This window comes from Culex quinquefasciatus, chromosome 3, assembly GCF_015732765.1.
Source record: "Culex quinquefasciatus strain JHB chromosome 3, VPISU_Cqui_1.0_pri_paternal, whole genome shotgun sequence".
In the NCBI taxonomy this organism is placed as follows: Eukaryota; Metazoa; Arthropoda; class Insecta; order Diptera; family Culicidae; genus Culex; species Culex quinquefasciatus.
This window is the reverse complement of record NC_051863.1, coordinates 16,533,778-16,548,615: the sequence shown is the minus strand read 5'-3', so window position 1 is coordinate 16,548,615 and position 14,838 is coordinate 16,533,778. Positions and strand designations below refer to the sequence as shown.

The window sequence follows — 14,838 nt, the reverse complement described above, 5'->3', positions numbered from 1 at the left end:
ACTTGGGCCAGGCGATCCACGACTCCCTCATCCAGTCCATAAAATATATGAAGGCCCTGGGATGTTATTTTTTGAGAGGGGTTAGTATTTTTTTTTGGGGTTTGTTAGGCGTTTGAATCATATAAGGTAAATATAATAAATATAATAAGTATAATAAATATAATAGATGTAATAAATATGATAAATTTAATAAAATAATTAACATAATATGTACAAATAAAATAAATAAAAAAATATATAATAAATTAAGATGAAATGGGAAATACATGGAAAATAATGAAAGATCAAAGAAATAAAAGTTGTAAGATAATACAAGTTGTTCAGAAGCTTAAATTTCCAAAATGTATCAAGCAGCTATGATCAAATAATAAGCAACAGCTAGATCTAAAACATAATTAGAGAAAAATGTAGGCGCTGGAGAAGAAAAACTTCAAAACAAGTGTCAACGTTTGTTCTTACTGATAGAAATTTGTCCCAATTTTGGCAGCAATATTTTTAAAATGCTGTCAAAAAATGATTGATAAATATTGATAAAAACTAACATAGCAAATTACTAAGAAATTATTTAAATAATCTGTAAGTACAGTTAAGCAAATTTTATATTGGTGCCAATATCGAGACAATTCTAGAAATTAAACTATAAATTTAATGAATGTAGTCTCCCCAGGGATCTTGAAATTTGAAGTTAAATAATTATACCTGTAATAACAAAACATATTTTGAAAATAACTACTAAATGAAACTACCAGTTGGATCCAAAACTGTAATGTTTGACTTTTCAATAATTTGACAAATCCCGGGTTAGTTTTCAAAAGGTCCTTAGCCCAAGATTTAAACGAAGTCGTCTTACGATCGGTTCTCTATCATTTTAAGAATTATCCAAAATGTGTTCCAAAATGCTTTGAATTATTTATCTGCCTTTCCTTTAAATGCTTTATTCATAAAATAAAAATAAAAATGTTATTTGTTCCGGAAAACAAACCAAATAAGTGTCGGAGGACGCAATGGCTGTTACGACGCATTGCAAACTAACCAGAGAAATGTATCAATCAAGCCAAAATCGTGACCAGTTTTTAATTAATAAAAACTTCAAAACATTTGTAAAGGATTATTTTTATTTTGTAGATATAATGTCTCATTTTGACTGCATAAAATTTAAATTCCTTTAATTTTAAATTAAAAAAAACATGCAAAACAAATAAATTGCTGGTCACTGAACTGCAAAGCATTCAAGCTTTAAAAAATACAAAACATTTTTCGATTAATTTAAACTTATTAAAACAATCGAGCAAACGAAATATTGAGGCCAAAATCGAGACATTACATCTATTACAACTGTAAATAATTGTTAAAAATCTTCCTGTTGGATCCAATAGTGAGCCTGAAATTCATTGAAACAATTTATACTCTACACAATGTTAAATGTAACCGCCGGATGGGTCCAAAATCTGTAAACAAGAATTAAGATTATATATTCATGTAATGAAACTAAGACACCATTCAAACCGACGTAGCATTTTAGACAGAAGTTAGAATAAACACTTTTTACTTGTTGTTACTAATACTGCATTTACTGTTACAAAACATTTTAACCATATAATAATATGATATAACCATATTTTTGTAGATAGTAAGGAATAAAGCAATTTTATCAGAATTTTGTTATACTATTTTTTTTTTTGTTGAGCCTTATTGCCACTGCGACCATTTAGAGGAAAATTACGGAGTTGTTATACTATAAAACCAGTTTTTCATTTGATTTTTAAAATAAATTTATGGTAAAGATCAGAATAAAAATATATATATATATATATATATATATATATATATATATATATATATATATATGGGTAAAATGCTACGTCAGTTCAGAGTCACATAATTTCTTATGAAGTTCTGACATCAAAATGAAACGACATGAAAATCTTCAACAAGTAGAATATTATAGATAGAATAAATCATGGTTATTTTGGGTTTTGTAAAATATGATGAAATTAGTTTAATTTGACAAATTCACTCAGATCTATTGGCTCTCGCACTAATGTTCTCCCCCTCCCCACTAAAATGTTCAACATAGAACGAACTCACCCAAATGGTCGTAGTAGGCATCGAAAGTCAGCTCTGCAAGTTTTCTCTCGCTTGTTACTCTGCAACCCTCTGTTCCTTCATGTTCCCTTCAATCCGCCATCTCTGATTTCTTCTGATTTTTCACAAAATTGCTACTATCATTACAATTTTCCCTTTTCAACGCAATTTTCTTTCCGCCACATCTGCTGGCAACCGCTTTTGAGTTTTTAGCACCCGACAAATCACCCAGATGCAGCAGAGGCGGCCCCTTGCAACAAACGCGTGCTTCGTGTGACAACACTATTTTCACTTTCAAAATATCGCCAACAAATCTTCACAAAATTTTCACAACCACTTTCAAATTATATACTCTAAATATCTTCATTTTGAACCTTCCTCATCCCACTCCTGTTTCCAGCCGATTCTACTTCCTTCTGAAGAAAGATTTCACCTCAAAAATTTTCCTTCTTTTCTTCTTCTTTTCCAAACCTGATTCCTCCCGACGAACGACCGATCAGAAAATTCTCCAGATACAGATACAGTCCATAAAATGGAATGGAGAATTATAAGAAACAAAATTAAAAATCCAAAATTACGTCTTTTGACATAGTGAATGAATAAAATTTCATAAAAAATATAACGAATTGCAAAATAAAAATAAGATTTTTTCAAATGAGGTCCTGAGACCATTCGAATTTATAATTCAGGAACGAGAAGATTTTTTTTGTATTAATTGATAATGGCTTTAAATTTTCCCACTTCGTTCTTTTACTTTTACTGGAGCTGAGAGTCATTAACGCAGTAAAAAAAATAACTGGAAATGGAGAAAGATTTTGTTTTAAAAAAGTGTAATTTCGCATCCTGAACTGCTGACTCATATTTTCATCGTTTCCTGTTGAAATTCACATTTTTACACGGTATTTTTGGCAAAATACCTCTAAAAGAACTAATACAGCCATTCCACGTCAAAATCGCAGCTTAGTGAAAAAAGTTTATTTTTACCCGTTTTCGTCATTTTCCCATTTTTGCGCGCGGCACGTCGAGAAACCCAGTTTTTATGTTTAAAAATCATATTTCCGAAACGTGTTAATGGATATCCGCAATTTTTTTAAATGTTATGTAAAATATTACAAGGAATCAGGGAAAAATATTTTCAGACATGGGCTCTTTGGTCCCGAGACCTTGAAAACGGCAAATGAAATTTTCATAGGACCTTTTCAAATATTCATCTAGTTTTTTTGGACCTCAACATATTTTTCTTTAAAAGTCGAACTAATAACTTTTTTTTTGAATTGTGGCGCTCTAAAATTGGTTCAGCCGTTCCGGAGATATGATTTTTTGAAAAAATTGGTTTTTGCGAAAATCGACGAAAAATGTTATTTTTTGGACCACCCTATTTCGGATAGGACCACCCTAATCGCCAAACAAAAAAATACGGGTCTAATTATTTGTGCCAAGGAACCCCCACTCTGAGCCAAATCGGAGCACTTTTGATTTGGAGACTTCCTGTTTGAGTGGAATGGCTCAATTTTCAAAAGTGCATTTTATTTTTACAACGTTTCTTACACAAAAAAAAAAATGCCATAGCGACCAAAAATATTTAAACAAGGACGTCTATGCGATTGAAAAAAGAGATAATTTTTTTTTTCAATTACTCTAGTTTTGTAAAGCGTGCTGCGTCCAAATTAAAAACGATCCTTACCTGCACTTGAAACATGGTCACCGAATCATCCAACATCTGGATCCGGACGGCGAGCTTCTTGCCGCCGCGTGACTGTGACGCCGAGATGCTTCCGTCCACCCCGGACGGCGTACTCAGCGAGTGGATCATCCGCGTCCCCGAGAGCGTCCCCATGCCGGAACTTTCGTCTCCTCTACCTCCGCCTCCACCTCCTCGCGCTGACGGTCCCATCGAATCCAGCGACATTTCTTTGTGTGATGTGTTTGTTGGTTTTGGGTGATTAAAACGATTTGGCACAAACACTTGGCTTGTTTTATTTTTTGATCGACTTGGGTGGTCACAACTGATGATGATCTTTGGGTTGTTTTTTCTTCTTCACGATTCACGCACGCTCACAATTGCACACCAAATTAAACAATCAACGCCACGTGCGTCGCAATTGAGTGAAATTACTAAAAACAGATAACACTCACTCACACACACACAAGAACCCAAAGAGAACGATTCAAACTCAACACTACTGGCTCGACGATCTGTGTACGCGATCACATCTGGTCTGCTGCGGCAGCAAACTCTCGCGGCGGCATCTTTCTCTGTTGTTGAACTGCTGTCGACTGCCTTGCCGTCATCATTCTCTCAATCTTGGTTGTACCACCCCCACCGTGTGTGTTGCTGACTCGTGACTTGCATTCAGTAAACAAAATTGACTTTGAACTCGCACCAACCGACAGATCTTCTTCATTCAACACTTTTGACTGATTGAATGGAATTTTTCACATTAACACACTCTCCTCTCGCTCTCGATTACTCTTAAAATCTAAACAATTATTTTGCTTAACAAATCAACAACGATATTCTTCTTTCTTTCTTCATGCATAGCACATTCACACACACACAAAATCTGGTTTGGAATTTCGCGAAACGATCCTGAAAATAAAATAAGAAAAGAATATTTATTAGAACTCGTCATGAAATTAATGAAGAAAAGCAGTATTAATTAGAGGGTGTTACAAACGAACGCACAGCTTGAAATATAACCCCAGCGTAAATTGAGATTAGATTAATTGAAGAAAGGCCCATAATCCCCCGCGTTCCGAAAATTTAGTACCACGATCAATATTTACGCGGAACGCAGTTAGGAGTAGTTTTGATGAGTTAGTGAATTGTTGAGATACGGTGGTAGCATAAAAGATGCGCCATTGTGGAGGAGAGAATCGCTGATGATGCTGCTGCTATGCTGACGTCAATGTGTTTTATGATATAATACTCTCTTGAAGCACTTGAGGGGTGCTATAAAATGGGGGAGGGCGCGGTGCGCGCAAACTATTTTTAGTGTCTTCACTAATCGTTGATGGGTTTGAGAAAGGCTCCCAGTTGGATTTTTTAGATTAGAACTCAGAACTGAAAAGGATTTTTTGTTGTTGAAGGATATTAACTTATTAAATAAATGGGACTTAAAAAATCCATTCTCCAAATCGTGCTTGCCATTTTATTAGGGCACATAACAAAAAACTGTATCGCTTGCGAACTTTCTTCTCCCGCGAAAGAGAGAGGAAGCGAAACACGCAAAATAAAATCGCTCCCGAACATTTCGAAAATAATTAATCAGTAGAAGATGTTTTGTGAATCTCATTGTTAGCACCACTAAAATACATTTATTTGTATTTTTTTAACTAGCATTGTTCATCTACAAAATTTGACAAGTCCTTTTCGAGGTGTGACGTTACATCTGCAAGTGTAGAAGAGAAATCGGTGCTTCGCCGAGAAATCTCGATGATGATTTTTTTAGATTCTTTTAACCGATCTATCGTGCGAAAGAGAGGAGAGCCATGTTTCCTGTTCCCTTCGGATTTTTCTTCTGATGAAGATTCTTCCATAACTGATTGAAAGTTAAATTCCAAAAATATATATTTAAATTTTCGATATTTTTAGTGATGGTCCAAAATCTGGTTAAGGTGACAGAAATTTTTGAAAAAATCGTGTTTTTGATGAAATATTGAAAATCCGGACAAAACAATTTTTGAAATCATTTTTAAAGAAAAATCGAACTTGTCATCGAAATGTAACCATTTTTTATTTTGATAAAATGTACCGTTTTCAAGTATTAGCTTTTTTTAGATATCATTTTCGTTTTTTAGTCGTTTTTTGCACTTAAAAAAAATTTCAAAGAATAGTACTTATATTTTTTTCTCTGAAACTTAAAAAATCGGGCAATTAGTTTCTGATATACAGTTGAATTCAAATCGATGAAAATGATTTTTTTCTTTGTGCCACCATGCCTGTTATTTTCAACTGACGAAATCTCGGAAATTACCTCTAGGTTCAATTTTCAATGTTAAAAAGAAACTATTGCGAAATTTTCTGATCTTTTCAATAAAAATAATTTGAAGATTTTGATATCAAGTTTAACTTTTGAAATGGTCTACAAAAGGATAATTTTACTTACTTCATAGTTTAGGCCAAGTTATAACATTTTTGGATTATTTTTAATGAAAAGATCAGTAAATTTTGACAATTTCTCAAATCGATACTAATTCTTTGTGAGGCTGTATCTCGGAAACTAATTGCCCGATTTTCAAACTTCCTGAGAGGGAATTGTAGGAAATTTCTCAGTGTCAGCTATTCGAAAAAAAATTCGAGGGTGTTTTTCTTTAAAGAAGTACATATTTTAAAACGAAAGGAAATTAAAAAATGTATTCCTAAAAGTAGCAATAACTTGAAAACGGTATGCACATTTAATAAAAAAACTAACTTAATCCACCTATGTGGTTGGAGCCTTCCTCACAACAATGGCTGTACACAAGTTTCATCTATTTTTTAGATCCGGCTTCCAAAAAGTACATCGATATCACTTAAGTGGCCATATCTCGAGACAGGGTTGCCAGATCTGCAATGTTTTGGGCTCGTTGAAAAGGTTTTTTGATAACCTAACCAACGATGGGTCGGATGATGGACCCGGACATAGTTTACATACATTTAAGTGAGATCCGGCTTCAAAAAAGTATATCAATATCACTTAAGTGGCCATATCTCGAGACAGGGTTGCCAGATCTTCAATGTTTTAGACTCGTTGGAAAGGTCTTTTGATAAGCTAACCAACAATAGGTCGGACAGTGGATCCGGACATAGTTTACATACATTTAGGTGAGATCCGGCTTCAAAAAAGTATATCAATATCACTTAAGAGGCCATATCTCGAGACAGGGTTGCCAGATCTTCAATGTTTTAGACTCGTTGGAAAGGTATTTTGATAACCTAACCAACGATGGGTCGGATGATGGACCCGGACATAGTTTACATACATTTAAGTGAGATCCGGCTTCAAAAAAGTATATCAATATCACTTAAGTGACCATATCTCGAGACAGGGTTGCCAGACCTTCAATGTTTTGCACTCGTTGGAAAGGTCTTTTGATAAGCTAACCAACAATAGGTCGGATGGTGGATCCGGACATAGTTTACATACATTTAAGTGAGATCCGGCTTCAAAAAAGTACATCAATATCACTTAAGAGGCCATATCTCGAGACAGGGTTGCCAGATCTTCAATGTTTTAGACTCGTTGGAAAGGTCTTTTGATAACCTAACCAACGTTGGGTCGGATGATGGACCCGGACATAGTTTACATACATTTATGTTAGATCCGGCTTCAAAAAAGTATATCAATATCACTTAAGTGGCCATATCTCGAGACAAGGTTGCCAGATCTTCAATGTTTTAGACTCGTTGGAAAGGTCTTTTGATAACCTTACCAACAATAGGTCGGATGGTGTATCCGGACATAGTTTACATACATTTAAGTGAGATCCGGCTTCAAAAAAGTACATCAATATCACTTAAGTGGCCATATCTCGAGACAGGGTTGCCAGATCTTCAATGTTTTAGACTCGTTGGAAAGGTCTTTTGACAACCTAACCAACAATAATTCGGATAGTGGATCCGGACATAGTTTACATACATTTAAGTGAGATCCGGCTTCAAAAAAGTACATCAATATCACTTAAGAGGCCATATCTCGAGACAGGGTTGCCAGATCTTCAATGTTTTAGACTCGTTGGAAAGGTCTTTTGATAACCTAACCAACGTTGGGTCGGATGATGGACCCGGACATAGTTTACGTACATTTATGTTAGATCCGGCTTCAAAAAAGTATATCAATATCACTTAAGTGGCCATATCTCGAGACAGGGTTGCCAGATATTCAATGTTTTAGACTCGTTGGAAAGGTCTTTTGACAACCTAACCAACAATAATTCGGATAGTGGATCCGGACATAGTTTACATACATTTAAGTGAGATCCGGCTTCAAAAAGTACATCAATATCACTTAAGTGGCCATATCTCGAGACATGGTTGCCAGATCTTCAATGTTTTAGACTCGTTGGAAAGGTCTTTTGACAACCTAACCAACAATAATTCGGATAGTGGATCCGGACATAGTTTACATACATTTAAGTGAGATCCGGCTTCAAAAAAGTATATCAATATCACTTAAGTGGCCATATCTCGAGACAAGGTTGCCAGATCTTCAATGTTTTAGACTCGTTGGAAAGGTCTTTTGATAACCTTACCAACAATAGGTCGGATGGTGTATCCGGACATAGTTTACATACATTTAAGTGAGATCCGGCTTCAAAAAAGTACATCAATATCACTTAAGTGGCCATATCTCGAGACAGAGTTGCCAGATCTTCAATGTTGTGGACTTGTTGGAAAGGTATTTTGATAACCTAACCAACGATGGGTCGGATGATGGTTCCGGACATAGTTTACATACAGTTAAGTGAGATCCAAATATATGTGAAAACACATTTTTATACATAACTTTTGAACTACTTATCGAAACTTCAATCTGTATTAAACTCGATCTATGGGACCCTAAACCAAGTCGAATGCAACAAGTTCGGGTCAAATCGGTTCAGCCAGTGCCGAGAAACATGAGCTAGTTTGTTGGTCACATACATACATACACACACACATACACACACACATACACACACACATACACACACACATACACACACACATACACACAGACATTTGTTCAATTTTCGATTCTGAGTCGATATGTATACATGAAGGTGGGTCTACGACGTTTTTATATGAAGTTCATTTTTAGAGCAGGATTATAGCCTTACCTCAGTGAGGAAGGCAAAAAGTACTTTTGGATTTCCCATGCTTCAAAAAATGATTTTTTTAAATATTTTTTTCTTACCGGTTATGATATTTTACAAAAAAGAAAACAAATAAAAAAATAAAATCGAAAAATGTACGTATTTCCGGAATTTGACATTTAGCGATAAAAAGATAAATAAAAAAATCGGATATTTCTATAGCTAAATAGCTAAATTCCGAAAAGTTCAAAACATAACCTACAACTTTGTTGAAGACGCCAAATCGATCAGAAAAGCTAATGAGAGCAATTATCTACGAAATCGATCTTTTTTTTAATTTTAATGTTTGTATTTTTTAATCCGGCTGAAACTTATTCGGTGCCTTCGGTATGCCCAAAGAAGCCATTTTGCATCATTAGTTTGTCCATATAATTAACATGATGTATGAAAACACTATTTTTTTTATAAGTTTTAGGGGCCAACTTTTCAAAAATTTGTTGTGCAAAAAATCTTAGACCGATTTATGCATTTTTGGATCAATACTAATTTTCCCAAAAAATCGAAAAATTGGTCGAAAAAAATAATATTGAATGTTTGGCCCTTTTGAAATGTTAGTCTTGATTTTTTTTTTATAATATTGTTTTAGAAAAAATCGAAAAATTTTACGAATGTTTCAAATTTTAACATTGTAAATCGGACCATTAGTTAGCTGAGATATCGACGTTAGAAAATGGTGGGTAGTTTGGATGAAAATTAGAAAACATAAATTTTCCTGTTTTTAATTCTTTGCGTGGCAATATCTTTGGCAAGCAAGGGTGGTATCTACAAAGTTCAAAAAAGCAAAATATAGAGAATTTTCTCAGCTTTTCGAAAATATTTTTTTTAAGGTGGGCAAACATGTGCACTTAGTTGGAACTTGAAACCGGTGCACTTTATCAAAATTTCACTAAAGTACTTTTTGATTGCAAATTCGATGTTACATCGACAAATGAAGTTGAAAAATTTTTGCGACCAATATTTCGATTTTTGAAAAATCAGTACTGATTCAAAAAATCAATTTTGCCCATTCTGGAAATTTCTGAAAAGTTGGCATTTGATCCTCTAAAACAAATCAGAAAATAAATTGAAAATAGTGTTTTTTTTTTTTTTGCAAATCAAGTTTAAATTACAAAAAGTGAAATTAAAAATCACCCATTTTTTTCAGTGTAGTAACTTTGCCGAAGACACCAAATCGATCAAAGAATTCCTTCAAATGATACAGATTTTTTAATTTTCACATATCATTTTTATATGGACAGCTGCCAAATTTGTATGGAAAATTATATGAACGAACTAATTATGCAAAATGGCTTCTTTGGGCATACCGAAGGCACCGAATAAGTTTCAGCCGGATTAAAAAATATAAAAAAATCGAATGTCCGAAATCTTAGAGAATTGCTCAAAAATAAAGTTCAATAAATAAAAATTCTTGTTTAAAGTTTTTCAAGCTATTTCACAAGTAGTCACAATTTTTTAAAAAAAAGTAACTTTTATTCTATTGTGTATCGGTGGTCCTCTTGTCAGCAGCATTCGACTACTAAATTAAAATAGCCCAGATGGATTTGTAGGTTGAATTAACAACTGAAATTTTCAAGAAACGTTTTCAGCAAGAACACATTTGACTTTGGAATAAGTTTTAGAACAATTGGACAAGTTTCAATTGTTCAAAATGTAGCCTACCTCTAACTTTATCGCAGAACTCTACCTACTACAATTCGACAGGGTCGCCCCCGGGATGACCTTGTTCTTCAGCAATAATTAAATTACCACATGATACCCGATAGGCACCAAGAACATAATGGGACCACATGTGGGTATATCCGATTCTGTGCGTACCGTACCGTTCACCGACTCAACTTTGCCCACCATCTTCTGTACTGTATTCAGATTGTGAAACCCCACCAAGCGCCGGTGTCGGTGACAATTGCACACCGTCACCCGAGCTATACCTACAGTTAATTAAACACTTTTTGCAACGCCAACTCCTTTCACTGCGTGTGTGCACCACATTCCACAAGCCCTCTCCAGCGATAAGAACCTTCCCGCAGGGTCGGATTCGCGAGCGCCGAGTCAAGTTTATAAGCGTTACCCGGGGCCGGGGATTACGTTATTCCCGGTTCGGTAATACGCGGAAATGGTTACGACGCGGGTTGCTGGTTTGATCCTGGTGGTTGTTGGATTTGTTGGCTGTGGCCAGGAGGCAGCACGGCATAGACCGCCAGGGGCGAAGCATGGAAGTGTCCAACCTCACGGGAGCGAACAGGAACGGGTAGCGGCGCGGATTGACGAGTTGTCTGATGGGGAGGACGGCGATGATCAACCGAATCCGTGGGAGCTGAGCGGGTTGTACGAGGGGGATATGCTGCTGGACCCGCACTGGAATAGTCGGAACGGAGTTACGAACAGTACGTTACGGTGGCCTAATGGGACCGTTCCGTACTACGTTGAGGACGAGGATTTTAGTGAGTTTTTGGGGGTTGGGGATCTGGATCCTGAGTGTAACGGTTCTTTCTTCCAGCGGATGAGGAGGAACTCGTCATACTGAAGGCCATCAAGGAGTACCACAAGAAGACCTGCATCAAGTTCCGACCTTACCACAAATCCGACCGTAACTGGGTCGTGTTCCGGTCAAACAGTAGCGGGTGCTGGTCCAGCGTCGGGATGCAGAACGACGGACAAACGGTGAACCTTCAGTCGCCAGGTTGCGTCAAGCATGGAGTCGTGATCCACGAGCTACTTCACGCGCTGGGATTCTTCCACCAGCAGAGTGCGTCCGACCGGGATGAGTACGTGCGGATCCTGTGGGATAACATCTCACCGGGTCACGAGCACAACTTCAACAAGTACAACGAAAGTACGGTGACGGCGTACGGCGTCGAGTACGACTACGGTAGCGTGATGCACTACAGTGGTAAGGCGTTCTCCAAGAACAAACAGCCCACGATTGAGGCGCTTCAGGCGAACGTGACGCTGGGTCAGCGGAAGGGACTCAGCGAGCGGGATATCACCAAGCTGGAGCACATGTACGAGGGACGATGCGGCGAGCGGGAGTCCGACCAGGAACCCCCAGGATTCCTGGATCAGTTCAACGCACTGCTTGGACTAACGAATAATGTCTTTCTAAGACCTTAGTAATACGAATCCTATGAAATAAAGACACAAGGTATCATCTCCAAAGAGTCCGATCTACATCGTTGGACATTGGATACCACAATAAACAAGCCTCTCGAGTAAAGTGCAAACAGACCACACACACCGAACAATCTAGAACGATCAAGTCCATTTGAATACATTTAGTACACACATCAGAGTGGATGAGCCGTAATACTCGTAGATATAAACAAGTCTGTCTATATATGTATCATCTTTCGCGCCCTGCGGCTATGGCAAAGTAATCAAGCACAATGACCATTCTCAAGAGTCTTTCTCTTCTGAGGCGGGGCCGATGCAATTCTGGTGGCGACCTAGTTCGAATCGCCACAAATGCTAGAGAATGGCCATCATCGTTTGAGCAAATTGAGCTGATTGATGGTGTTCTGTGGAGCTCCAATGAAGCGAATTTTCCCTCGCATATCTAGGGAATTAATTGTGGCCTTTTGTTGGCGAGTTGAAGTTGCGTTTTTCAACAAACGGCCTCTGCAGCTACTCGACCTCAACGGTTCCACCTACGTGCGCGGATACGATATGTAAAACAGATGCTTCCCTTATGATGGAGGTTAATAATAATAACGCACCCATGGAATATATGTAACGACCGAGAGAGAGAAAGAGCTACGCAGAAATGAAATTCCGCTATACATGAATAACTTATTACGCGTGGATTTCGTTCAGTTCGCTTGTTCTTCAACGCAAGGCTACACTCGGAGCACTTGAACTCACAGGCCGCGAATCGTTGCTTGCTACCAGGGAACTATCGACCGGCTTCATAGCACCAAGTTATACACTATTCATCGCGAACACATTTAATACTAGGGCGAATGTTCCTATTTTGGAACTACACGGAGAAAAATCAGTTCTCAAAATTAATTCAATTTCATCAACGATTGTTCACAATTTTGGGAACTCATTTTTCTCCGTGTAGTAACCATTCTAGATCCAAACGGAAGAAATTACGGAAACCTGAGCAATTCCCCAGAATTTCGCAATTTTTATCGAAATTTTTAATTTTGTATTTTTTGACATGAATGTCACAGAGAAAAAAGTGGGTTCTCGAAATCGAGAATAGAGGAGAAAAGCACCTCGGAAACCTGAACAATTCCCCAGAATTTCGCAATCTTTATCGAAATTTTCAATTTTGTATTGTTTGACATGAATGTCACAGAGAAAAAAGTGGGTTCTCGAAATCGAGAATAGAGGAGAAAAGCTCCGCGCGACAAATTTTTGAGGCTAGGAATTTTGACAGGTATCATTTTCATAAAGTATCCGCCTCCTATTCTCTCCCACAGAAAACTGCGGACAATGTAGCTGTCAAACTAGGCCAAATTATTAAAGTCACTCACAAAATGAACTTTGAGTGACTTGAGTTCATTCCTGACATCACGATACTCTTCTCTATAGAGGAGAAAAGCAACTCGCGACAAAATTTTGAGGCTAGGAATTTTGACAGATATGATTTTCATAAAGTATTCGCCTCCTTTTCTCTCCCACAGAAAAAGTACGGACAAAGTAGCTGTCAAACTAGGCAAAATTGTTAAAGTCACTCACGAAATGAACTTTGAGTGATTTGAGTTCATTTCTGACGTTACGATTTTTTCCTCTATAGAGGACAAAAGCAACTCGCGACAAAATTTTGAGGCTAGGAATTTTGACAGATATGATTTTCATAAAGTATTCGCCTCCTTTTCTCTCCCACAGAAAACTGGGAACAAAGTAGCTGTCAAACAAGGCCAAACTGTTAAAGTCACTCACAAAATGAACTTTGAGTGATTTGAGTTCATTTTTGACGTCACAATTTTCTCCCCTATAGAGGAGAAAATCGTGACGTCAGAAATGAACTCAAATCACTCAAAGTTCATTTTGTGAGTGACTTTAACATTTTGGCCTAGTTTGACAGCTACCTCGTTCCCAGGTTTTCTGTGGGAGAGAAAAGGAGGCGAATACTTTATGAAAATCATATCTGTCAAAATTCCTAGCCTCAACATTTTGTCGCGAGTTGCTTTTGTCCTCTATAGAGGAGTTGCTTTTCTCCTCTATTGTGATCATGAATTTGAGAACCACAAAAGAATATATTCACGTTTATAGTGCATTTACTCAAGAATGAGTTCCTTCGTGGTTCTCACATTCATGAACACAATTCACGATTACGGGAATTGATTTTTTTGAGTGCACGCTGCTCGTGCACGTCTAACATAAAAAAAAAAACAAACAAACAAACTAACAAACAAACAAAAAAATGAACATGCGTCCATGCATTCGCTATGATTTACAACGTTCCATACAATTTTGCGGGTTGGTCATACAAAATGTGCATGGCAATCCCAAGTAACATTTTTTTCTAGGAGTTCTACAAGAGCTCTTCAAGATAGCTACAGCATAGTAGTTTGGACCGCGGTAGGATAAAACTCTCTTCAAGTACTCTTCCAAACTCCTGAAGAAGTTTTGAAGCGAATTTTTTCCTACCGCGGTCCAAACTGCTATGCTGTAGCTATCTTGAAGAGCTCTTGTAGAACTCCTGGAAAAAAAATGTTACTTGGGAATATTCGTAAATCTGTATCTTTAGAAAGGATTTTCCGATCGATTTGGTGATGAAATTTTTTTTTTCTAAATTAACAATATTTTCAAACAAAATTGAAAAAAATAATTGTCATATGAGAAATCAAGTTTTCATTCCAAAATAATTTTTTATACTTTTTGAAAAGTACACCGTTTTCAAGTTAAAGGTATTTTAATGTGATTTTTACTAGAAAATATTTCAGTTTTTGAATTTTTCAAATATTC

General features: G+C 36.7%; 2 protein-coding genes across 5 annotated transcripts in view; one reads left to right on the top strand and one right to left on the bottom strand.

The window, feature by feature from the left end:
• Window positions 1–14,838, bottom strand: part of LOC6048766 (FERM, ARHGEF and pleckstrin domain-containing protein 1) — a 132,495-nt gene that overhangs the window by 86,564 nt on the left and 31,093 nt on the right. For all 4 annotated transcript variants that reach the window (XM_038263010.1, XM_038263012.1, XM_038263013.1 and 1 more), the window contains exon 2: window positions 3,770–4,675. In XM_038263010.1, coding sequence (XP_038118938.1) covers window positions 3,770–3,994 — 225 coding nt within the window. In that variant the 5' untranslated portion in view covers window positions 3,995–4,675. The remainder of the gene's footprint in view (window positions 1–3,769; window positions 4,676–14,838) is intronic.
• LOC6051675 (seminal metalloprotease 1) lies at window positions 11,036–12,053 on the top strand. Its single transcript, XM_001868039.2, has 2 exons — window positions 11,036–11,363; window positions 11,420–12,053. Exons 1-2 carry the CDS (start codon window positions 11,036–11,038, stop codon window positions 12,031–12,033), a joined length of 942 nt encoding a protein of 313 aa, XP_001868074.2. The 3' UTR covers window positions 12,034–12,053.